Source organism: Phyllostomus discolor, chromosome 1, assembly GCF_004126475.2.
Source record: "Phyllostomus discolor isolate MPI-MPIP mPhyDis1 chromosome 1, mPhyDis1.pri.v3, whole genome shotgun sequence".
Lineage (NCBI taxonomy): Eukaryota > Metazoa > Chordata > Mammalia > Chiroptera > Phyllostomidae > Phyllostomus > Phyllostomus discolor.
This window is the reverse complement of record NC_040903.2, coordinates 197542751-197567376: the sequence shown is the minus strand read 5'-3', so window position 1 is coordinate 197567376 and position 24626 is coordinate 197542751. Positions and strand designations below refer to the sequence as shown.

The 24626-nt window shown below is 47.2% G+C and overlaps 1 protein-coding gene across 16 annotated transcripts in view; it reads right to left on the bottom strand.

Annotated features, from left to right (window-relative positions):
* Positions 1-24626, bottom strand: part of TTLL5 (tubulin tyrosine ligase like 5) — a 252574-nt gene that overhangs the window by 105935 nt on the left and 122013 nt on the right. For all 16 annotated transcript variants that reach the window (XM_028505839.2, XM_028505833.2, XM_028505835.2 and 13 more), the window contains one exon: positions 21254-21408. In XM_028505839.2, coding sequence (XP_028361640.1) covers positions 21254-21408 — 155 coding nt within the window. The remainder of the gene's footprint in view (positions 1-21253; positions 21409-24626) is intronic.

The window sequence follows — 24626 nt, the reverse complement described above, 5'->3', positions numbered from 1 at the left end:
CTGATCACGTTACACTGCCTTACCATGGTTAGCCTTCACAGCCACGCCGCAAGGCAGATACTTGCACTGTTCTATTGTGCAGACGAGGGAACCGAGGCTTAGGTTAAATAACGTAGGTCTAGTTCTACACACAGAGTAAGTGAAAGAGCTGCTTCAGAACCGAAGTCTGCACGATTCCAAAGTTACAAGGAAGAACAGAAGATCAGAAACTAAAATAGTCCTCGCTAAAGATTTTCTAACAAACTATTATTGCTAGACGCCTTTGTTTTGGGAATACTAAAACCTCCCAAGACCCACATGACTATGGTCAAGTGAGTTTTGACAAAGCTGGAAACAGCAACACAGTGGAGAGACAGCCCTGTTTAAGCCATTTGCTTGTCGACAAATGGGGCTGTGATCACTGTACCATGTCCATGGCCAAAAAGAAATTAACTTCAACCTAACCTCATGCTTCTTCTCTTTAAAGATTTTTTAAAGATTTATTTATTTATTTATTTATCCTTAGAGAGAGGGGAAGGGAGAAAGAGAGGGAGAGAAACACGGATGTGAGAGAGAAGCTTGGATTGGTTGCCTCTTGCACTCCCCCAACTGGGGACCTGGCCCGCCGCCTAGGCCCCTGCCCTGACTGGGAATTGAACTGGCGACCTTCGGTTTGTGGGACGACATCCAACCCACTGAGCCATACCAGGCTTGGTGAAGCCTATACGTCTTATAAAAATTAATTCAACATGGACCATGGACTTAAACATAAAACATAAAACTATAAAATCATCCCAAAGGTGACTTTTAAAATCATCTGAAACAAAAGAGATGTTTCAGTTTTCACTGTAGGCACTGAGAGGGCAATGATGAAGACAGAGACGAGGGGATGCCAGGCGGTGTGCTAAACGCTTTCCAGGCTTGAACCACTTAAACCCGGACCGGTCTGAGAAGGCGGAGCCTGACGTTACAGAGGAGACCGCTGAGGTGAAGTGCAGCCAGGCTAGTGGCAGGGTCCGAGCGCTGGTCCGCTCTGCAGCGCCGCCTGCCCTGTCGCTGCCACGGCTCCACCCTGCGGGCTGCACCTCGGAGATGATAAATATTTGACACACAAAAGTAAGATCCTTCTTTCTAATGCATGAGAGACTTTTAAAGGTGCCCAAACAAAGTTTGAATCTAGATGGAAGTGAAGAGCCAGTGGAACCAGGAACTTAATTCATTCCTTCACCCCTTTTCATTCTCTCTCCGTGGATAAATGGCTAGACCAAGAGGCAAGTGCCTGTCCTTGACCACCTGGAAGCCCTAAGCTCCACCCACAGTGGCAGGTGGGGACTTGCCAGAGACACCAAGGTCGGAGCGTCCAGAGGAGCACACGTAACCCCACCCGAGAGGACTTCGGACCCCACCGAGGGCTTTCATCTAGTGGGGCAGTGCTGGCGGAGAGAGACTGTCACGTGGGGGCTCTCGTCTCCCTTTAAGTTTCCCTGTAGACAGTGAGGGGAGAACGTAACATCACTCCAACCTGGTAAGCTATCGGTCAAGCAGGCTGCTCACCATCCAGTAGGAAAGCCTAACACAGAAAGGGAAATTTAGGCACACTGTGAGGTGTTTTAGCAGACAGTCGTTCCCTTTTGTTCTAGTACTTGGGTCCACCTCACTTCTTTTTGTGCTGACGGTGGGGGGACACAGAAATTTTCTGTGCACCAGGGCCTCCTCACAGCCGACTGGAAGGAACTGTCCAGGTACGGAAGGGTTAAGGCGTGGCCTGGGCTGTTGGCTCTCCACTCCTATCACTTTGAAAAGCCGCTGGGTTTACAGGAAGAGTGTGAGAATGTTGCAGCTTTCCCAGCCAACATTTGGTTCCCATTACCGTGAATAATCTCTCCCCTCCCTCCTGCCCCCAGCTCCCACCCTTTTTCTACTTTTTCCACATTTTATATTAAAAGTACATCAAACACTTTTCTTCCCTTTTAATATTTTCCTTAAGCTTCCTTCACTCTATCTGCTGGGCTCTGTGACTTTTCTGGTTATTCATTACTTAGGGAGGAGAAGGGTCAGGCTCCTTGGATAAAATCAGTCAAAAACAGAACCGGGAGAGAGCAGCACCTCAGCAGTGTGGGGGGAAGCAGCTGACTCACAGGGATTCTTTCTAGGCTTCACGGCTGTTGAGAACCCTTTACCTTCCTGCTCCTTGGCCCCATCTCAGCTGTAGTCCTGCCCTGACACAAAGCATCCCTAAGTGTATCTGAAGACAGGGTCTATTCCTAATTTCGTCAGCAGCCCACACAGAAGCGAGTGTGTAAGAAAGGGTAAGTGATACTCCAGGGGGGCAGAGAGAAAGATCAATGGTTTGCAACATGGGCAAGGGTGTGGGGAGAAGGGCACCCTCCAGTTGAAGGGTATGCTGGGATAGCCTTTTTTTAGAGGCTTATTTGACAGTCTCTAGAAAAATTCAAGGTATACATATCATTTGATACAAAAATTCCACTTCCTGGACTATATCCTGTAGAGATACTTGCACATGTGCACAGAGATTATATGTACGAGGTATTCACTACAGATGCCTAAATGAAATATAACTCAGTGTTCATTAATAGAATGATAAAAAATAAATGATTATGTGCATTCACACTTGGGAAAACTACACACTGGCTAAAAATACTTAAGTGTACATGAACAAACCAAAAAAACACAGAGATATTAGGAAGACAAAAACCACAGAAAAATACATAGCAAAATATACAAATCAACCTTTTTACTGTGGCTGCCTCTGAGGAGGGGATTTTATCGCCTCATGAACTATATATATGTATTTTTTTATTTCTGTTAATTAGTTTGATGTGGCTTCATGTGTGCATTACTTGTTTATAAAGTATACATATAAATATTTTAGTCTATAGAAAATAGGAATATATAAAATATGTAACTATATGTATTATTATAATATATTAGTTATTACAATTGCATATTCTTTGTTTTGATTCAGCCCTGTACAAACTGTCTTCACTGGAAGAAGTTCGAAACTCAGAACATGTCTTAACGTTACAATACATACCAAGCCAGAATGAAGAACGCAGCGAGTATAGGGAATCACTACGGGAATCAATCCCCCAGACCCAGACAGAACGACAAAGACGTGCACAACGAGGAGAGAGGACATGCTGTGTCTAAGGGGCCCCAAAGCTGCCACGGGCACAGTCGTGACAATGAACACAGTGAGCGCTGATCAACAAGCAGTCACACTGTGTGAGCACTGATCAACCAGCAGTCACACTGTGTGAGCACTGATCAACTAGCAGTCACACTGTGTGAGCACTGATCAACTAGCAATCACACTGCGTGTTGACTGCTAGGATAGGAGGGAGGGAAGCGGGCGTGCATTTGTGTGTGTGTGTGTGTGTGTGTGTGTGCGTGTGTGTGCGGGCGCGCGTTGGGCAGGGGTGTTGGAGTGGTGGCAGAAGGAGGGAGGCAGTCCCAGAATGCTGAACTTTGATCATCTGATAGGAGGTTAATCAATAGTATACAATATGAAAAGCCCCCAAATGGCAGAATAAACATATGATTTAAAAAGGTGAAGGTAAATAACAGAAAAAAAAAACATCTTTAACAAAAAAGGTTGAAAGCAGTTATTTCTGGGGTATGGACATTAAAGTTGGGTAGCAGTGAGAAGAGAAAAGGCAATGGATTCCCACTTTCAATATAAACCTTAGAATTACTTAACTTGTAAATCTACGTAACTGAACTACTGTGGGAACCAACCATCGATGTAGCCCCCGAAGATGCCCCCCTCTTGGTATCCACATCCTGTGCAGTCCCCTCCCAAACTGAGCGGAGCTGGCATGCTGTAGAAATGACAGTGTGTGTGTGTTTAAAAGACCCAAACGTAAGGGCTAAAACTAGAAGACTCTTAGAAGAAAACATAGGGAAAAGCTTCACAACATTGAATTTGGCAATGATTTCTTGGCTACGACACCAAAGGCACAAGCAGCAAAAGAAAAATAGAGAAACTGTACTTCATAAAAATTAAAAACTTTACATGGAGGGTTATCAGTGGGGAGGAAGGAGAATGGGGGAAAAGGTACAGGGAATAAGAAGCATAAATGGTAGGTACAAAATAGACAGGGGGAGGTTAGAAATAGTACAGGAAATGGAGAAGCCAAAGAACTTACATCTGTGACCCATGGACATGAACTAAGCGGCAGGGCCGGGGGCAGGGGGGATGCTGGAGGGAGGGGAATGCAGGGCGGAGGGGGCTGAAGGGGAGGAAAAAATGGGACAACTGTACCAGCATAATCAATAAAATATACTTAAAAAAACTTTTATTCTTCAAAGAACACTATCAACAGAGTAAAAAATCAGCCCCCAGAATGGGAGAAAATATTTGCAAATCACGTATGTGATGAGGGACAAACATCCAAGACCTACAGGCACCTCCCCCGACCTCTGGGCAGAGAGCGGGCTCGCCCAGCCTCCCTAACAGGAGCCCACCGACCACCGAGCGCGCACCAGCGCCAGGGTTTCTGCGCGGAGGGCCCAGGCTCCAGCTGCAGCCACCACGCAGCGTATTTACACAGGAAGAATAAAGTGAATTAAGTAAGTTTAAGAAAAAAAGAACGTTCACATGATCCAGCAATTCCACCTTGGGAATAGAACCGGAAAACTGAAAGCAGGAACACGAATAACGACTCACACACCCATGTCAACAGCGCGTTACCGACAAGAGCCCAGAGGGAGGAGCAGCCCCAGTGCCCGTGGACGGATGCCTGGGTGAGAACGCCGTGGCTGCACACAGTGGGGTCTTACTCAGCCTTAAAAGGGAAGGAAACTCTGACACAGTTACAACATGGATGAGCCCTGAAGATAGGCTAACTAAAACACGCCCGCCACAAAAGGAAAGCTACCGTACGGTTCCGCTTACGTGAGGCACTTAGAGGAGGCAGATTCCGAGAGGGAAAGTGGAAAAGTGGCCGCCGGGGGCTGGGAGACAGGAGGTGGAGAGTTCTTTGTGAATGGACACAGACTTCCAGTTTTGCAGGATGGAAAGAGTTCTGGAAGGGGATGGTGGTGATGGTTGTGCAACACGTGATATACTTAACTGTAGACTTAAACATGATTAAAATGGCAAATTTTGTTATGTGTATTTTACCACAATTAAAACTTTTAAAAAAATTTAATGATGGCGTGTAACTTCCGAGGCTGGGTCATAAAAGGCATTGTGGCTCCTGCTCTTCTCCTGAGTCACTCACTCTGGGGAGCGCCAGCTGCCACGGCGGGAGGACACACGGGCAGGCCTGCGGAGGGGCCTGCGTGGTGGGGGCCGGAGGCCTCCTGCCAACGGTCAGCATGAACTCATCCTCCACGTGAGGGTGAGCCGTCATGGAAGCGGATCTTCCCACCCCAGATACGCCTGCAAGTGACTGCAGCCTCTTGGCTGACATCTTGACTGTGGCCTCAGGAAGGAGCCTGAGGCAGAACCCAGTCAAGCTGCTCCTCAATCCGGCCCACAGAAACCGAGATAATGCTTATTGTTTAAGCTGCTAAGTTTTGAGATACTTTCTTATGCAGCAACAGATTAACTCACACAATTACTCAGATAACAAACTGTAAAGGGAAAAGGAATATTAGCTGTCCAGCAATGTCACCTCAGAGTGGCCTGCCAGCCTTCCACGGCACACAGCAGGGCACATCCTCACGGTCTGCTGCTGGCCGGCGCAGCCCTTCACTGAAGCCTGGGGACACCTCACGAGTGCTCGAAGTTTGACCGGTCTGCAAAATGCATTTACGTATTTTAACACAGAGTTACAGCCACATCTGTCCGTGGGATGGATGCTGAGCTGGCTGGGTCTTGCGGCTTGGTGTTGAGCAGGGTGTTCCCGCAATATGCAGGATCACACTGGCGCCAAATACAGACAACGTGCATCAGAATACGGAGAAACTTCTCGTGAGTACAGTACAGTCAGGGCGGTAAATAAATAACCACTCAAACTGCCGGGGGGTCCTGAAGGACAGCCCAGTGAGTACAAATGCAACAATGTAATGGACATTGTGAGATACTGCTCTACTTCAGTGATTTTCCACCAGTGTGCCACAAGAACTTTTAAAACTATTTAATCACAGGCACTGATCACTTTTCATTAGACTGTCGGGTAAAAACATGACCACAGCCACGACCACAACAGCCATTCAGTGTGGATGCCCTGTCTTGAACCATACATCCATAGGTCGTACAACAGAGCTGCATTTTCTTGGTCCTATCACATAATAAGGTTGCTTCTGATTGGTTAATTCTTGGTACCAAACACACTTATATATAAGTATAGGCACGCAACTTTTTAAAAAGTCACTTTGGAGCAATAAGGGTAGGTAATTACTATTATTATTTTTTTGTAAATCAATCAAAATTAAACCTAATTTATTTATTTATCTATTTATTTTTTGACGTGCCACAGAATTTTAGCACTTAGTTTATGTGTGCCATGAGATGAAAAAGGTTGAAAATCACTGCTCTGCTTTGCCACTGACCCCACCAGGTCCCCCAGGGGGATGCAGTGGGTTGGTATTGAGTCTTTTAACTCCTTCGAGGGTACCAAGCAACAGGCAAGTACATAGAATTGTGTTGCAGATACAAACAGGGTGATGACCGGCTGCCATAGAGGGTATCTGACCCTCTGTGTTACGGTTCCTTTCTAGGGGAAGCCAAAGTTCACACCCTGAAGATGGCAAGCACGCTGAGTTCCGGCTCTTGACCAGCTCCATTTAAATTTCTGTGGTACCAAAGACAGGCATTAGTGAAAGAGCTGCCCAGGAGAAAGTCAGGTCTGTGATTATGAACCTAAGCATTTAAATTCATTCGGCATACATTAAATTAGTGGGTATTATGTGTCAGAAACTTCATGAAGGGACAAGAGTATAAAGATGTGTAAGTCTTGACTTCAAAGGGGATGGTAGCAGAAAGACATGGAAATCTAAACACAACAAAGTAAATGTTCTAGCTACAGGCCAGTGGGCCGCCTCTGGGTGGGATGCAGTGAAAGGCACAGGATGCAAGGGATGGGGCTGGGCTGCAGCCAGAATGACAAGAAGACTGTGCCAGATATGAATGGGGAAGGGAAAGGCAGTGGAAACATTAGGCATCTCAAAGACCCAGAAATGTTCAAAGCAAACACAAAAAACTTTCCTGACTTCTTCAGTCAACATTAACTATACAGGCAGATAATGGGATAAGACTCCCTTAGCATGGCCTACCAGGCACTGTAACAACTTTCCCGTCTCACCCTCACTGCCCCTACTTGATGCCACACTCCCTCAAGGCTGCCCTCAGGCGTGTCCTCCAGGCCTCCCAGGCTCCACATGAGTCGCTGCCATTTGCACCGAGTCAAGTAACAACCCATCCTCCACAAAGTCTGTTCTGGTCTTCCTCCGAGAGCTTGTTCCTGGAGGCTCCAAGCTGCCTTTTATTGGCTTGTTTTCTGTACGGTCACTGGCCTCCCCAGCGACTGTTTTTTACCCACTGGACCAACCGCTAAGGCAGTGAGTTCACTGCTCTGGTCTCTGCCCACCCAGAGCCTGGCAACGCCACAGCCATGCAGCGTTTGCTGGAAGAATCGATGCGTGAATCATGGGCACTCCCCTGGTCTATGTTCCACCCGAAGAGGGGAAACCAGAACAGACACACCTGAGGAATCAAATGAAAAACTCACTGGGCACAGAATCAAAAGCCCTGGGTTCTAGCCCTTCCTTTATTGCCAGGTAGGCATGAGAATTTGCACAACACACCTGACTTCTCCAGGTCTCGATTTTCAACGCCAGTAAAACAGGGTATGGATAAGGTGACGTGGGCATATTCACAGTAATTCCCATTTACTGAGCACTTACTCTGTGGCAGGCACTGCACAAAAGTGCTTTTCTTATGTCATTTCATTTTCAGCTGCTCCTTGGAATATCCCTAAGAAGCAGGCATTTTATCTTCACTTAGAGATAAGAATAACAGGTTCAAAGAACTCACCCTAGGTGACAAAACAAGTAAGCGGTTAAAAAAAGAGGGGGTCCAAATCGGTCTGCTCCTGAAACATACACTCTCAACCACTAGATCATTTACATGTTGAGATCTTGGATATTTTTAAAGAGTTGGGACCATCTCAGGCCACACGACAGCTCGGAAAATGGCAGCGCCCGTCCACCTGCGCCCCTCTGAGAGGAGGGTGCCTGACGGTGACGAACAGAGCCTGAGTGACAGGAGTGTGCAGATGCCGCGTCTGGAAAGGGGGAGCAGCCTCACTGACGGAAGCTCTGAGCTCAGAGAAAGAAAAGGCAGGGTGAGATGCCATGGAAGGAGGGGACCAAAGGGACGGCCTGGGAGAAGAGTGAGGGCAGGGAGAGGAGGATAGGATGGCACCCCGAGCCGAGCTGCTGCTGAGGGGATCGGGCTGTGGGTGGGCAGTGCTGCAGGAGGCAGGTGGCCACGCTGAGAGAAGGGTCCCCCAGGAGAGCAATTCCAGCCTAAGCTGGGAAATGAGCTACAACTACCTCGCTTCTCCAAGAACCGAGGGGGTTAAAAGAGAGAGCTCAGCTTGGGGCTGAGGGGAGAGGAAGGGGGAGACTAGTAAGAGAAAGAACGACCCCACAACTCTGAAAGGAAGAACCTGTAGGCTGAAAGAGGTGATGACAGAGGGTGCCTGGAACGGACCATTTAGTGCTTTCAACCCGTGCCAAGCTGAGTAATGTGGGGCTGCACTTGTGATTTACCTCAGCCCTGGGAGAGATCAGCCTGTGCATCACCATCAGCATAAACAAACATCACTGTTTTAGAATGGTAAGTGCTGTTCATACTGGAGAGACCTCACTGCGCGTAGCACTGCACAGTTTACAAAAGCAGGTTTGCGCGGATGACCTCACTGCGCCCCCACGGCAGTCCAGGCACCGTCATGTTCCACATGGCAAAATTAGGCTGAAGCTTTGTCCGGTGATCTGCCCCAAGCCGGGAAGGGCCAAGAGGCCCTGGGACTGGCACCTAGGTCTTCCATTCCTGGTCCAAGGCTCTTTGTGTGGGAATGAAGTACAGCCTTTCGTAGACTCACGTCGCGGGAGAGGCAGAACAAAGACATAAACACTAATTACATAAGGGGGCACACACTGTCCTCCCGACGAGGAGAGTTCAGAGAAGACAGATCTGGGAGCAGCTGGGAAAGGGCTGAGGTGACTGTGGCCTGGACGGGAGGGAGAGATGACTGAGGGAGGAAGCAGGGGAAGCTCAGCGTCGGGGCTGTAGGGGGGTCCCCTACCTACCCAGGTACCCTGCCCCCCACAGCAGAGCGCTTGCGAGGGTAATCATCTAACAAACACTTATCGGTTGACATTGTGCTAAATGCTGAGGACCCAGTAGTGAACAAGACCTACATCCAAGAAGTGTACTCCAAACCAAACGTGTTAGGGTTGCATGTTGGGGGGTGGGAGGTCATCTGTTCTTTTCAAAGAGAGAGATGGTCTACTCTCCAAGTGATGCCCCAACCCATCAGAAAGATGTTAAGAGCTCCAGTGTTTCAAAACTTACTACTACTTTCCCAAAATAGAAGTGGACTCCATTTGCCTCTCCTTCCACAGCAGATCAGAAAGGGTCAGAGCTACAAAGGGAACCGGGGGCCTTAAAGTGGCTATTTCGTGGCAGGCTCATAGTAAAAAGAAAACGAGGGCGTGTTTAGCAACTCACTCCCTAATATTATATTTTCCCTTCCAAACTCCAAGCTCCATTGTGTACAGTATGCACATACAGTGAAGAAAAAATGTGATACGGGAACACAGCGAGAGAGTCTGTGGAGTGCTGAAACAGCATACCTGGCAGCTGCTAAAACAAAACTTCAAAGATCTGGCTTCTTTGAAAAGCCATCAGGCAGGGCCCCACCCACTCCCCCTGCTAGCCACAGCTTCCCTGGGAGCTCGTACACGTAACCACTTGTAACCACTTGTTTGGCTCCGTTCCCCAGGGCTATAGCGGCTCCGTGTGCCAAGTCAGAACTGCCAGCCAAGCAGGTGGGGGGGCCGGGGGCTGGGGGTGGAGGGAAGCAAGACCTCTACCCAATATCTAGCCATGGGCGTATCTCAGAAAATGAAATAAGGCTGGGATCTGCGCACAAAGCCCCTTCCTCTCCGTCAGCCCAGCTCTGATTGGTTCGACACTAGTAATACAGAAGCCCTGGGCTTTTGAGATTCCCAAGGCATTAGAATATGCCCCTCCCAGCACCACAAATTAGTTCAAGAACAGCATCTGTGGTAAATCTCTAGCTCCAAACAAAAGAGGCTTGACATCTACAGAAGAGCCTGAGAGGATAATCAAGATTACGCCTTTCTTAGAAACTCGTTTCTTTGTATTTTCTTAATCCACTGACCAAGTTTGGGTCTTTATCCCATCTTCTGGGTCAACCATCTAGTTCTGAGCTGCCCAATATGGTAGGCATGAGCCACATGTGGCTTCTGAGCATCTGAAGTGTGGCTAGCATGACTGAAGTGGAATTTTTCCTTTTATTTAATTTAAATATCCACATGTGGATTGTGGTTACCATACTGGACAGCGGTGAACTAGTGACTTATTCACCAAACATCGCTTAAGCACTTTGTACAGGCAACTGTAAGGCTCTAAAGATGTGTAAGTCTTAGGGTTTGCCCTCAAAAAGCTTACAATCTAATACAGGAGGTAAGACAAATACACAAACAACCATAATATTGGGCTGGCCAAAAAAGTTCGTTTGGTTTTTTTTCTCTAAGATGGCTCTGGTAGTGCTTAGCTGTCTTTAACTTCATTCGAAACAATTTTGTTAGACTAAATTGCGACAGCAGTCATATCAGTGTGCATATTTTTTAAAAAAGCCTTTCTTTCCCTCCCTCCCTCTTTCTCTCTCTCTCTTTCTTTCCTTACTTCCAGAAAGAGGGGAAGGGAGGGAGAAAGAGGGAGATAAATATCAATGTACAGGAGAAACATCAATTGGTTGCCTTTCACACACTCCCAAGGGGACCTGGCCCACAACCCAGGCACGTGCAGGGAATCGAACTGGCCACCTTGCGGTTGGCAGGCCAGCACTCAGCCCACCGCACCACATCAGCCAGAGCTCAGCATGCATTTTTTAAAAAACTTACCAAAGTTGGTGAATTTCTGCATAGCTATTTTAATAATGGAGATGGAAGAAAATACGTAATGTGTTCAACATATCATGCCTTATTATTTCAAGAAAGGTAAAACCGCATCTGAAATGCAAAAACAACTTGTGCAGCGAGTGTGTGGAGAAGGCGCTGTGACAGATCGAAGGGGTCAAGAGTGGTTTGCCATGTTTCGTGCTGGAGTTTCTGGCTGGACAATGCTCTCCGTGGTCGCACAGACCAGCTGAAGTTGAGAGCGATCAAATTGAGACATTAATTGAGAACAGTCAGTATTATAGCACGCAGGAGATGGCCGGTGTACTCAGAATATCCAAACCAGTAAAGTTATGGGTGAACATGAAAATACAGAACATCAGGAGAAGTGCTGAGAGCCGCAGCAGCGGTAGACAGTCACCATTAGAACTTGAAGTAGGGAGATGTGGCTAGACATCACACATCCCCCACATGGACCACTGAGGCAGGGGACTCCAGTCCGTCTATCGGATGAAGGGCACTGGGGAGGGAGGAACCACTATGGAGAACACCAAGACGCTGAAACATCACAGAAACACACTCAACCAACACAACTTACTAGTCAACCCGGGTGAAAAGGCTGGAGCAACAAGGTCACAGTGACCTTACACTGGACTGTCAGGGATGACGGGTGCCCTCTCACTCAGAAGCCTCTTCTAGGGGTGGCTCCGAAGACTCCCGTTTAGGTGGGGTGGGGAGATGATGGTCACAGGAAGATTCTAAGCCCTGTCCGCCCTTCCCACACCCTGCTTCTATACCTCCTCTCATTTCCCAAATTGTGGAGGGCTCCTTGCTTGTAGCGTACTTTTGATTTTGGGTAACTAGAAAAAAACTGAATAAGGTGGAAAAGAGAAGCAGTAAGGACCTGGTTGGTGACTTGGGAAGCTAGTATGTGAGCTCTAAACTCAATGGAGAAGAAATCTGGCTTTCCCTCCGGCGTTCAGCTCACTAGGACAGGAAGAACTAAAAAGATCCATTCTCTAGGAATTAAAATCGTGCACTTAGCCAGAGCTTCCTGTGAATTGTGTCTTTCTGGAACACAAGTCTAGTGGATGAGAAATAAAAGAAAAATCCTGCTGGATTTGCTTGGGAGACCAGGGAAGGTGGCAGGAAGGCTGAGCTGAGCTGAGCCTTGTAGGAAAGGGGTGTGGACATGCAGAGATGCAGTGAGTAGCAGGGTGTCCATTCATTTATTCTTTTATTTAATATTTGTTCTTTATTTTGAAGTGCCTGTTTACGAAGACACTAGACCTTTTAGTTAATGTGAACTAAGAAATCTCCCTCACAGAGCCATCTTGGTAATCAGTTGTTACCACCTGCAACTCCAAGTGTTTTGACTGGTAACATTACTTCTAACAGAAACGCTCTGCTCCAGCCAGGGCCATTCCCATTCACTGTCCCCTGGAAACGCCTTCAACACCTTGTATATTACCTTCCTGTTCCCTCATCTCCTTTCCTCCACCTGTCTGCAGCCTGTACAGACTCTAGGCCTGAATAAACTCTCCCTTAAACCCCCCCTCTGAAGAGTCTTTCCACCCATTTTTAGCACCCTTTCTAAACTGTGAACTCCTCTGAATCCATATGTCCCTTTTTAATAACTTGCTTTGTACATCACACGCAAAAAATAAGTCCACAGCACAGGGCAGCATTCTCTAGACCACCCCGCTGAACATCAACTCTGAGCGGCAGGGTGGATCTCATTCCTTTGGCCCTCTCAGAGATGCTTACACAATGTCAAGCACAGAGGACATGTGCAAATACCTCTTGGTTGGTTAATATTAGGCTCTTTGCCTATCCAGGTCCCATCCATCCTTCCAGGTTCAGCTCACAGCCCTTTCTTCTCTGTGAGGTGTTTGCCACCTTCTCCTTTCAGAGTGATCAGTTTCTCCTCTGAACTTGTGCCACTTACAGCATAATCCTCTTATTCAACAATTACGAGATACTGTTTCACAACACGTGCGTTAATAAGTTCAATGACCACTAACTTTCCTCCTGGAAGACAGAGATCTTGTCCACCACCTCCTTCGGCGCTCGGCCCTGTGCCCTGCATTTACGGGACAGTCAGTGAATACACGTTAGCTTTTTGGTGACAGCATCGTTCTAGCAACCGCCAGATGAAGCCCCTTCCCAGCTGGAACATTACTTATTACCAGTCTCAAATTTACTCTTATTCAAATATTTCATTATACTAAATATTTGGGGGGGGGAGTTTACAAAACTCTTCTTTTGGGGACTTTTGTTTCAAATATCAGGGTTGGGTTCAAGCAGCTGGCAAGATATTTGAGAACACAAATAATACAGGCAGATTTTTGCATTTACTCAGCTTTCCTTGGTGCACCCCAGTTACAGAAGAACATAATTTGATTTCCTCTAGCCCTTAAGTACATCCCCTTTACTAGCCCCTTTATGGTTTCCTTACCTGCTGGGCCCAAAAACCTCCTTTTCTCATCTAAATCCTTCTAGATTATAATCACATTACTGAGATGCACCCACATTTCATTTTCATCACAGAAAGAGAGTAAAACTTATTTCTAAGAACAAGGCCAAATGTGGTACTGATTATTGGCTTTGAAGCCAAATTAACACAAGTGTTAGCCTGATAATTCATGAAAGCCCAACCATCTCTTTACTGCCTCAGAAGCACAAAAATGGTCCAATTAGGACAAGAGCGCTACTCTCACTTATTACGAACACCTGGGCCCACCGACCCACTGACGCAACGTTCCGAATCTCTGAGCTCGCACACACCGCCCCCTCCCACAGCCAGCCGTACTGCACCTCCCGAGGAACGCCTGGCTCCTACTTAAGTGGCCTTTTAAGTCCAGCTTCTCTTAGTCATCTTTGGGAGCATTTTAATGGTTTGTAATCAACATTTTAACCAAGGGACATGTCACAATAATAATAACCTCAAGCTCAGCACTGTGATTAGGTACATAGAACCACTTTCCCTACTATGACACTGTATCCCACTGCATGCGAGTGGTGGCCAGTTGCACCTAAACGAGGTACTACTGAACTAAGTGGTGTAGCAATACTGCAGCCCTACGCAAGTTTAATTTTATGTTCTCTTTTTTCTGGGAAGAAAACCAAGCATGATCAAGAAACTACAGCAAAAAAAAAAAGAAAAAAAGAAAAGAAAAGAAAAAAAAGAAAGAGAAGAAAAGAAGAGAAAAAAGAAAAGAGAAAGAAACTACACCAAATCCAGATCTTTATTCTTTTCCAGATGCTACAGGGCTACTGTTTGTGTTTTATTACAACACAGACAAAGTTCTTTTCCCTTCAGCCTTTTAAATCTTGGGACTTTTTTTTTAAAGCATTGATTCCTTACTTGCACTTGGTCAGTAATATGCTAAGAGTCTTTTAGCAGAAAGATGGGCAGAAGGGTAGAATGGGATCTTTTACCAAAGGTTCAGGGGAAGCCGGCTGGTCTTCCTTCTAAATTTGTTGAGTCAACATTAAGTAAGCTTTAAAAATGAATCATCAATGTTTCTCTAAAGGAGTCAGAAAGAAAGATACAGTGTTTCTTCACCACTGATTCTTTCCAAACTCTTTCAAGGCTGGTAAAGAGAGTTGGAAATACAGAGGACAGAAAAACCATGTGAGAATTAAACTGAATTATGAATTAACTGATATAATTTCCTAATTCTAGAAAAGGAATCTCATTCAGCTTAGTACACAGATTTTTGTCATTCAGGCCTCTGAAAACCAAAATAATCATCAACTGTAGATACATATAAAATTACAAAGTGAACAGTTAAATAAGATAGGGTCTTGCCTCTAACAATGACTCTAAAGCAGGAGTGTCCAACTCATTCTCACCTGCGGCCACATCAGCCTCAAGGTCACCTTCAAAGGGCCGAATGTAATTTTAGCACTGTATTAATGTAACTACTCCTCAACGAGAGGCAAGGAGCTTGGTGCTGCCATGGGTTTGGCGCTGCCATGGGTTGGTAACAAGGTGCCGGGCCAGATAAAAAAAGGTTCCTTGTGTTTGCCACGTGTGCATGTTTGTGTGTGTGTGTGTGTGTGTGTGTGTGTTAATCCTATGGAAATGTAAAGTGGTTTACCTTTAAAACTTTAGGGAGCGGGGAGGAGGCAAACTGAAATGGGAAATGCTACACTGGCACGCCACAAAGCAAGCTGCATTTTATTCTGGCTTGCAAACAAGAAAAGATCCATCCACTTCCTTACTCCTGATCCCAGGCCCACACACTCCCAAACTTACTTTGCCTAGGCCCTGGTACGATGCCCAGCCAGCTATCTCCAACACATTTCCTACGTTTACCCATATTCCTTCAACAGGCAGAAGCCCAGTAACTCTGGCCTTGGCACAGCACCCATGGCAGCCAGCTCCCTCGGGGAGCGAGGAACTGCAGAATCTTGTCACAGAGCTCGAACTGGCACAGAGCATACGCCCTGATAGGCTGTGTGTCTGGCTGAGTGGGGAGAGAAGCAGAGAAAGTTCAGGTGTAAGGACAGGCCTTTATCACTCACGTGCCAGAGGAATTTTTTACTCAAGGGGAAGAAATAGGGCTTAGGAGGAGAAGGTTAGGGAAGCTTTATCTTATGGGAAAAAAGAAAGAAGAATAAGGAGTGAAATATTACTTCTACAGAACTCTGAACATGAGTTTTCTTTCTTTTTTTTTAAATCCGCCCCCCTCAAAAGTGGTTTCTTTTGTGATTGTGCTCTTTGGCTAGGGAGAGTTGTTTATGTAACAGGATAAAGTACAAAAGTGTAAGCTCCAAACTCCTCCAGAGAAAAGCTCTCCCAAAGCTCGACCCCCAGGATAGATGGAAAATATGAGTGTTTACTGGCTGGAACATCAAGCTGCGATGGAAATTTCAACATCCAGAAGAAGATAGCAGAGAGAAAGGGCCTGTCGTCGGGCGGAAAAAAGTCACCCTTCAACCAAGGGGTCAGAGGAGAAGGAAGGGTCTCCCGTCGGCCCGCCCCCTGGCCTGGATGCCTTCCCCTCCATGGCTGCAAAGGCCAGGTCTCTGCAACCCGGCTCCGGGAGCGCACTGCCCAGGAACGACCGCCGGCTTCCTCTGAACTAGAACCATACCACATCCCAGGCAAGTCCAATTTCAAGGTCTTTTTTTTGTTTGTTTGTTTTCTGGAAAGAAAACTATTACCAGGAACCTATACCAAAACCAGGCACTATACTGGCTTTTTTAGCATACACAACTCAATTACATCTTAGAACTACTTAATGAGGTGGGTACTACTATCTGCGTTTTAAGCAGATGGGGAAATGATGGCTCAGAGAAGCTAAATAACTTGCCCAAGGTCACGTACGCAGTAAGGCAAACTCAGAGCGGTCCGACCCTGAAGTCCCTGTTCTTCTCACCACACCATGCCATCTTCCTAAAAGGGGGCTGATGGCCCCCTTTCCTACAAAGTGAATGAACTTTTAAGTAAGTAGAAGCATTTGAAGGACTAGCTTCTAAATAATTCCCTTAAACAGGGGCAGAGGATGGCAAAAAAAAAAAAATCTTACCATTTTGGTCACTGAGTAAGTTTTGCTGAACTCTGGGGCTCTCTAAATAACCTTACATACTCCTCCCTCCTCTTCTTTTTATTGTGGTAAAAAAAGCCATTTTATTCTTATTATTCTTATCCAACTGTCCATCTTTTAGGTACAGTTGAGTGGTGTTAAGTAGATTCACACTGATGTGCAGCAGAGTTCTAGAACTTTTTTATGGTGCGAAACTCAAACTCTGTAGCCACTAAACACCAACTCCTTCTGCGCTCTTCCCCACGCCCCCGGCAGCCCCTTTTGCTCTCTGTGGCTATGACTTGGAGCGCTTCAGACACTTCACGTGAGGGATCACACAGTAGTTGTCCTCTGTCGCTGGCTCATCTCACTTTACACCTGTCCTCAAGGTCCACCGTGTTGTGGCACGTGAGAGGAGCAAGTCCTTGCATCCTCTCTGTGACACTCTCTGTGATGCTCTTCCTTCCCACTGTCTGCACCAGACACTGTGACTCTCTAATGCAAGGCTCCCAGCACTGCTAACCGCCCCACGTGAGCGTGGCCCCTCCTCCCCACCGGCGATCAAAGACCACCATGACTGTCTTTTGGACCCTGCCCAGCGCCCAGCACCCCGAGGCAAACATGGAAGGTACATCCTGGACAGTGACCTGTGAGAGCAGGAACTCCTGTGTTTCACTTACCACTGCTTCCCAGGGTCTAATGCCTGACCCACAGACAACAACGAGAACATATTTTTTTAAAGAAAATAAACTCAGCATTTCTGAGGACTGATTGAGAATGAAAAGACGGGAAGTCAGAGATGTGAATCTCCAGGAGCATTTGTAAGAAAGCATCTAAAGGAAGGCAGAAAAGAGCTAGTTAAAAACTAGACTCAGAATCTCGGAAAAACTTCTTCCTAAAAATTACGTGAAGAAGGGTACCGAACTCTGTACTATCGCTGAGGAGCCAGAGGGCAGCTGCGGTGCTTCACCGGGTTCCCTGCCCCCACACGGAACTTCAAGTTCAGAGGTGCAGCCGTCCTCGAGAGCGGGGCCAGCCAGGCCGAGCAGCCCGTGCCTGTGACGCCCCGCCCTGTCACAACAAACTCATGGATGTCCCTTCAACCTCCCCCACCTTTCATATCGAGGAACAGACAAATCCTCAGGTTGCGTGTGCGAAAAAGCCAGAGATGGATAAAAATAATTCAATGACAAATGCTGGAAAAACATACAAAGGGGCAGAAGCCAGACATTAGTGGGATTCCCTGACAGCCCGATCTACAAGGAAGGGCTGGACTGGAAAAAAACAGGACCTCAGGTTCCTGCCAAGCCGTCTGAGGCCCTGTCCTTCCCAAATCATTCCAAGCAGCAGCCAAGACTTTACAGTAACCCTCTAGGTCTCACAAGGAAAGATGTGCCGTGAAGCCACGGAGGGCTCCTCCCCTAGAAAGTGCTCCTCCCTGACGTGGGTCAGCTCCGCGTGAGGCTGGCAGTTAATGAGAAGATGCTGCTGCAATCAGTTCTCCGCTCCTAACAACCCTCCATGTGCCCAGAAGACAGACAGTAAAAGGCAGCTTGAAAAAATCCTACCCCAGCTCATTGGCTAAATAAAAGCTTGTTAAATATCCAGGTATCAGCCTGTGGAAACCAACCAAATATGATCCCTTTAAGAAAAAAAGAGGCCATGCGCACTCGTACCTGCATCCGGGAGGCCCTATTGTATAATGTGGAGCTGGCCTCGCGCGGAGGCACACCTCAGGCTCCTAAACATGTGACTGCATTGGCCCTGACTACCCCAGCTCTTCTGGAGAATGGCCTGCAATTAATCTCGCTTATTACCTCTGAAAAGTAACAACAGAGGAATGGCTGGCCAAGTCCAACTCCAGAGCGTCTAGGGAACTGCAAGCTACAGGGCCAGGCCTCAGACTGTCTGGGCAAGGCGTGGGCTCTTTGCCTTCCTCTCCCACAACAAAGCTCGAACAGGGACTCCAGACAGACCGAAGGAACCGGGGGATTTGAGGAGCTGGGCTGAGCTCACACTGACCCAATGGGAGACGACAGCCCTGAGGCTACATTTGGGATGGTTTCAGAGAGCGGGGGAAGAACAAGGTTGTCTGGTGAAAACTTGTGTGATCCATAAAATTGAGAACAATAGCAACACCACGGGGAAATGAAAAATAACACTATTCGCAGAGTCCTCGTGAGTCACCAGTTTTCATTCCTGTGGCTACCAAGTCGCTGAATCCTAGTGAAAAGTACGGCCAGCAATGGATTCTCTTTGCATCTTGTTACTGTTTGCAGGACAGCCCCATCGAGTGAATAATCAGAGCTGATCTGCCCTGGAACCCCTGTTGCTGCTGCAGCAGAACGAGGAAGAGTACCTCTTATCTTCTCAGCACCCACTTCTAGGGAGATCAAAGCGCTTTAAGGGCAACCTGAAAGCCCTCAGAACAGGCCAGTTTATACGTGAGTATGCTTACCTAATAAAAACATTCAATGAATAGTCTGGGGTCACTGAGTGTCAAAACCAGTAACAGAACTCACATCTCGAAGCTACTAATCCCACATTCACTAAACACAGTCACTTAAGAGTGACCACACTTACTGCTGAGGGAGGAATAACACGAGACTAAGTAAACACCCACAGAACAGCGACTTACCAGGTAAAAGCAGGAACTGGCCACGGCACGGAGTACAATGGCCGCTGTGGCCCACACCAGAGCCCCATCTGGAAGGATCTCTGAGGGTGCTCTTAGGGCTGCTTCAGGGCAGGTGCCTCTGGGCATTCCACCCTGCACTAGAACTTCCAAAAGGGGCCTCCAGGCTGTCCTGGCGACCAGGGCTTCCCTGGGAGCAGAGGAAGATTCCCCAGGGCTACCCTGCACTGGAATGGGGGCTAAAGACGGGCCTGTACGCTCCAGGAACAGGTGAGGAGAGGACTACTGTAGGTGCAGCTGACCCCAGACGGAAGAGTCCAGGGGACTCTGCAGGGGCTGCTTTCTAGTGCCGGCGGCTCTGAGCTCGGTCGTCCTGCGTGCCACTCCCCTGCAGCGCACGGGCACAGGCTGGCTGGGAGAAGGCCCCTCCCAGTGCGGGCCTCTGACTCCTGGCTCTGACCCTGACCCTGACAGGTCCCTTCATCTTTGTGTGCCTCAGCGCTACAGGTGCTACACCAAGAGCAGGCCATTTTACAAACCTCCCTCATTCCATCTCTGACAGATGCTGAAACTCTACTCCAAAATGTGTAGCTCAACATTTTGTTTAAAGTACAGAAAACGGCTGTAGACTTGTCACACAGATAATACATCTGAGATTGCAGGGAGAAAGTTTTCCATAGAAACAAGTCTCTGAATGTACAAAGGAAATGGAATATTTGGACATATCTTACATGGAAAATAAAGCTCCACGGCATAAACAGAATTTCTTCTTTATGACTTAGGTTTTAGGAATGTGTTTACTATAGGCTGTAAATCACCAGATGACAGACTTCTCCTGCGAAGAGAATTGTGTGGAAGGATGTCCTGTTTTGAAAAGACCTGCCTCTTAGGCTTCGACTCTTCGGCATTTTCAACCGAGATGATTCTTCCCACTCTTGACCGCAGTGCTCACTGGTGTGAAATACACGGCACCAGGGCATGGTGTTTGTGTTGTTTCCTGGGCAGGGCCTTTGTTTCCCAAACTAGTTCCTTAGGAAATACTCTACCGCCGACATATTTTAATGATAGTCAGGTATTTCCTCCGTGCCCAAGTCTGTGGTCACCTCCTGGGGCGGGGCAGCACTCAAGGGAAGGCCAGCTGGCAGAGGCTGCAGGTGCTGGCGAGGAGGCGGAGACACGGGGGACACCTGTGGCCGCGCTTCTTCATCTGGAGGAACGACATCTCGGCTAATCAGAACACCTTGCTGTATGAGTCACACTCCTCCCCAGCTCCTCTGACTCGCGGACAGATGCAATCAGCCCGTATGAATAGCCACTGAGGCAAGATATACTGGGAATCCATTTCTTACATTTTTTTGGACAGGGAGACTTCAAATGTGGACCGAGACTAGAATTCAATACAGTGGTTTCTTTTTTCACTAAGAAGTTGCTTCATGGCCAGAATCTATCTGGATTTTATCCTCTGCCACTTCTCTCAACAACATAAAAGAAATTTCCTTCCCGTTTCCCAAATGAGCATTGTCTAGGGAGGCCGTTTAAGTACGTAACCTCGATGAAAACGTGAGGAAAGTATGTTCTTCAAAAGAACAATCCACAGTTACTGAAACACAACGCAGTGCTCAGTGTGAACGAGAACACGGAGACGGAGACGTGGGCATGGAGAGAACGGCGGACGGCGATGCATGCACGTGGGCGGGGACTGCAGGCAGGGGTTAGACACACTCACAGCATGGATCCTCACTCTCACTCGGAAGTGAATTTACTGAATGGCATCAGCTACTTCCTTTTCATCTGATCTACCTACAAACTGCCTTACAAGTGAAGTGAGGCCCATTCACATGCCACAGGACTGGGACAGGTGGGCAAATGCACCCGTCTCGCCAGGGTCTGTGCAGGGAGCTCCAGGTGAAAATGGCTTGCTCGGGCCCCCAGCCCCCACTGTGTGACCCTAACATTACTAGCTCCGTGGCCCTTCACGTACCTGCTTCCAGGAGGGGTGGAGTGGCTCTCAGGGGCTTGGGGGTCTGCCGGCACTGACCACACCGGGCCACCAGGACTGAGGACAGGCCGCAGGGTCGGGGGGGTTGAAGCGCTGCTTCTGTTTATGATGCCACTTGCCAAATTCAGGTTCGCTACCTAGGAGTGAAGTGAGGGAAGTAACCCAGTTACACAGAGTATTAGAAAAGTTCCATCAGAAACACATGGGGAAAATCAAGTCAAGTCCAGGAGAAGCTGACTCATCGAGGCTGAGGCTGTGGCTGTGGCTGTGACGAAGGCTCCCGTTCCAGGAGCAGACATCGGAGTGGCTCCTGTCAGTGTAACAAGTATTTATTTTGCTCCCGTTATGTGCAAAGCACGATGCTGCCCCTGGTGCTGTGGAACACAAAGGTGGGTAACAGACACAGCCAGCACTCACTGAGTGTTCACTCTGTGGCAGGCGGGGTTCTAGGAACCTGGGCAAACTACTCAGCCTTCCTGGCCCTCATTTCCTCATTTGAAAATTCTAAATGCTCAGTAAGTTTTGGTCATAAATAATAATAACCATTATAATATACAAAGAACTCATCAATTTAGGAAAAAGGATGCATAGTCACTAGAAAAATGGGCACTGACTTCAATAAACAATTTATGAAGGACTATTATTAGCCAATTAAATATTTAAAACTAGTCATTTCCCTTGGCAATCAAAAAGTGCAAATTATAACATATACCATATGTTATAATATACCATAATCAAAAACACAGTAATAATGGCAAGGGGTGATATTAGATAGGTATTTATACCATTTATGTGACTATAAATTGGTAGAATCTGTCTAAAACACATAAGGCAATATATTTTTTTAAAGATTTTATTTATTTTTATTTTTTAGAGAGGGAAGGGAGGGAAAAAGAGAGAGAGAGAGAGAGAGAAACATCAATGTGCAGTTGCTGGGGGCTGTGGCCTGCAACCCAGGCATGTGCCCTGACTGGGAATCGAACCTGCGATGCTTTGGTTTGCAGCCTGAGCTCAATTCACTGAGCTACACCAGCCAGGGCATAAGACAATATATTATTAAAAGTATTATTGAAACATTTGTGTACTTTGCTGCTACAATCTAACTTCTAGGAACTATGCTAAAACACAAATGCATATGATCAATGCCAGTGACTGGCACAACTGCCGCTGCCATTTAATAAACTCACAGTGCTCAAGCCCTGTGTGAGCGAGCACCTTCCATGCACCTCATCTCAGTGGCTGTAATTCTGTTGACGAGTACTATTGTAATCTCCATCTTACGAGGAGGGAAACTGAGGCCTAGAAAAATGGCAGGCCTGGGAGCTGAACCACGGTCTTTGGGACTCCCTCCAAGGCCCATGCTCTTACACATTGCACTATACTGAGGGCAGGCTTTGAAAACAAGCACTGATTTTAGTATTAAAAAAGGAGAAGATCTAAACAGCTAACAGTGTTGTTAAATAAATTTTGCTGTATCCGTGTCAGGAAATACTCTGTGTCTACTCAAATTTTTTGAAAAACAATAATATAGGCACATGTTGATTTTTTTTAAAAGTCACGATATGAAACTGTAGAAGGAGCAGACCCAGATTTCCTACACAGACACACACACACACACACACACACTCTCCTAAACAACCAGACATGCAAGTTCAAGCGCAAGTGGCATCCATTTTTACACAGTGGCTTATTTTCTTCCTTATGCCACCTATATTTTCCAAGTGTCCTAAACTGGGCATGTATTTTCTTTTATACCCCAAAGAAAACTTTAAGTCATCATGAGAAATACCGACGGGAGGTGACAAGCGGGAAACCTGGGTGGTCAGAGCGAAAGCAGAAAAGCAAGGGCAGTTTAAGAAGCATTTCCAGAAAGAGGCGACGCTGAGGCGGGGACAGGGAGCAGCACGCAGGGATTTCAGCCGGCGCGCGAGAACAGTGACGCAAGACGTCGGTGCCAGAACACGTGTTCTTCCAGGAGATGTCCTCGGAACCTAGAAACCTGAACATTCTGAGCGAAAAAGTCATTTTTAGCAACAGCATAGTGCTTAATTCCCACTTACAGAATTCATTAAACAAAACTGTCCTGGCACTCTGTCTTCACACCAAAGGACCCAAATGTTTTTATTGGGGAAAAAGCCCTTCTCCTCCGTAGGTCAGGAGTGATTTCTGGTGTCTGCAGAGGCCGAGGCACAGGACGCTTGGGCTGCACACTCCGCTGTGGCCTCACCTTCCAAAGAAGCCTCAGGAGCCAACCTTGGCTTATCAATGCGACCCCCTTCTGCTGCTGTGGGGGGGGGGTGAAGAAAGACACACACCAACTGAAGGACAGGGAGGACACGGTGGCAGATCATGGCAGTATGCAGTGGCCTCTGGTGCCTTTGAAGAGCCTTGCCTTCCTCCCGCACCCCACAGACAGCATGGGGCGGGTTCTCAGGCCATCGGACAGACTCCCTGTGGGTCTGAACTCACTCCTGACCCACACCGAGCCCTCCTCCTTCTGGCCCTGATCCCTGGCCCCAAACACCGGCCTGTCAAGTCGGACATGAGTGTGCAGCTTGTGGAAGTCCTACCAGGTGAGAAAGGTCTTTATGATTAACGAACAGCTTCTCCAACTACTGCCTCAGTCAGCGGTGTCAAAAACCTAATAAAAGAGGCTTAATCATTTATAGTGAAATAGCAATAAAGTAAACAAAAGGCACACACTTTACCATGTTTAGCAAAAACTGTATAGTTTGGAGACTAGTGAATTCGAAGAAGATTTCAGATTTGGTAAACCTCCTCCCTTTGGCTAGGCCGCCCCTAATTTAAACATCGTCATTCCACCCGAACAGCCGGCAGTTACTGAAGGCTCACGGTGTGCCCTGCACGAGATGTCCCTGCATTATCTCGACCTGCATTATCCCAGTCAACCCTGAGCAAGCCCTTTGAAGCAGGTTCTGCTGTTATCCCACTTTACAAAAGAGGAAACTGAAACTGAGAGAGGGTAAACAATTAGATAAGGTCACACACCTTAAGGTGACCAATTTAAGGTCACACACCTGCTAAGGTTAGCAGAGCAGGTCTCTTCCAAGGCTGTGTAGTGTATGCCAAGTAATACGGTTTGATGTTCGAGTTCTTACAGCAGCAGCGTGAGGCACTCCTCAGTTAAGTGAGGTTTTTATCTCACCCCTTACCACTACCTAAGGAAGCAGACACCATCCCACTCCCTTTCAAAGATGGAGAAACTATGGCTGAGAGAGGTTATGTAAGTCACCTGCCCAAGGTCACCTAGGGGTTACAGAACTGGTACAACCTACTCTCTAGTTTTGTACCTAGTTACCTTAATTATTATAGACTTTTGAAAATATCATCAGAT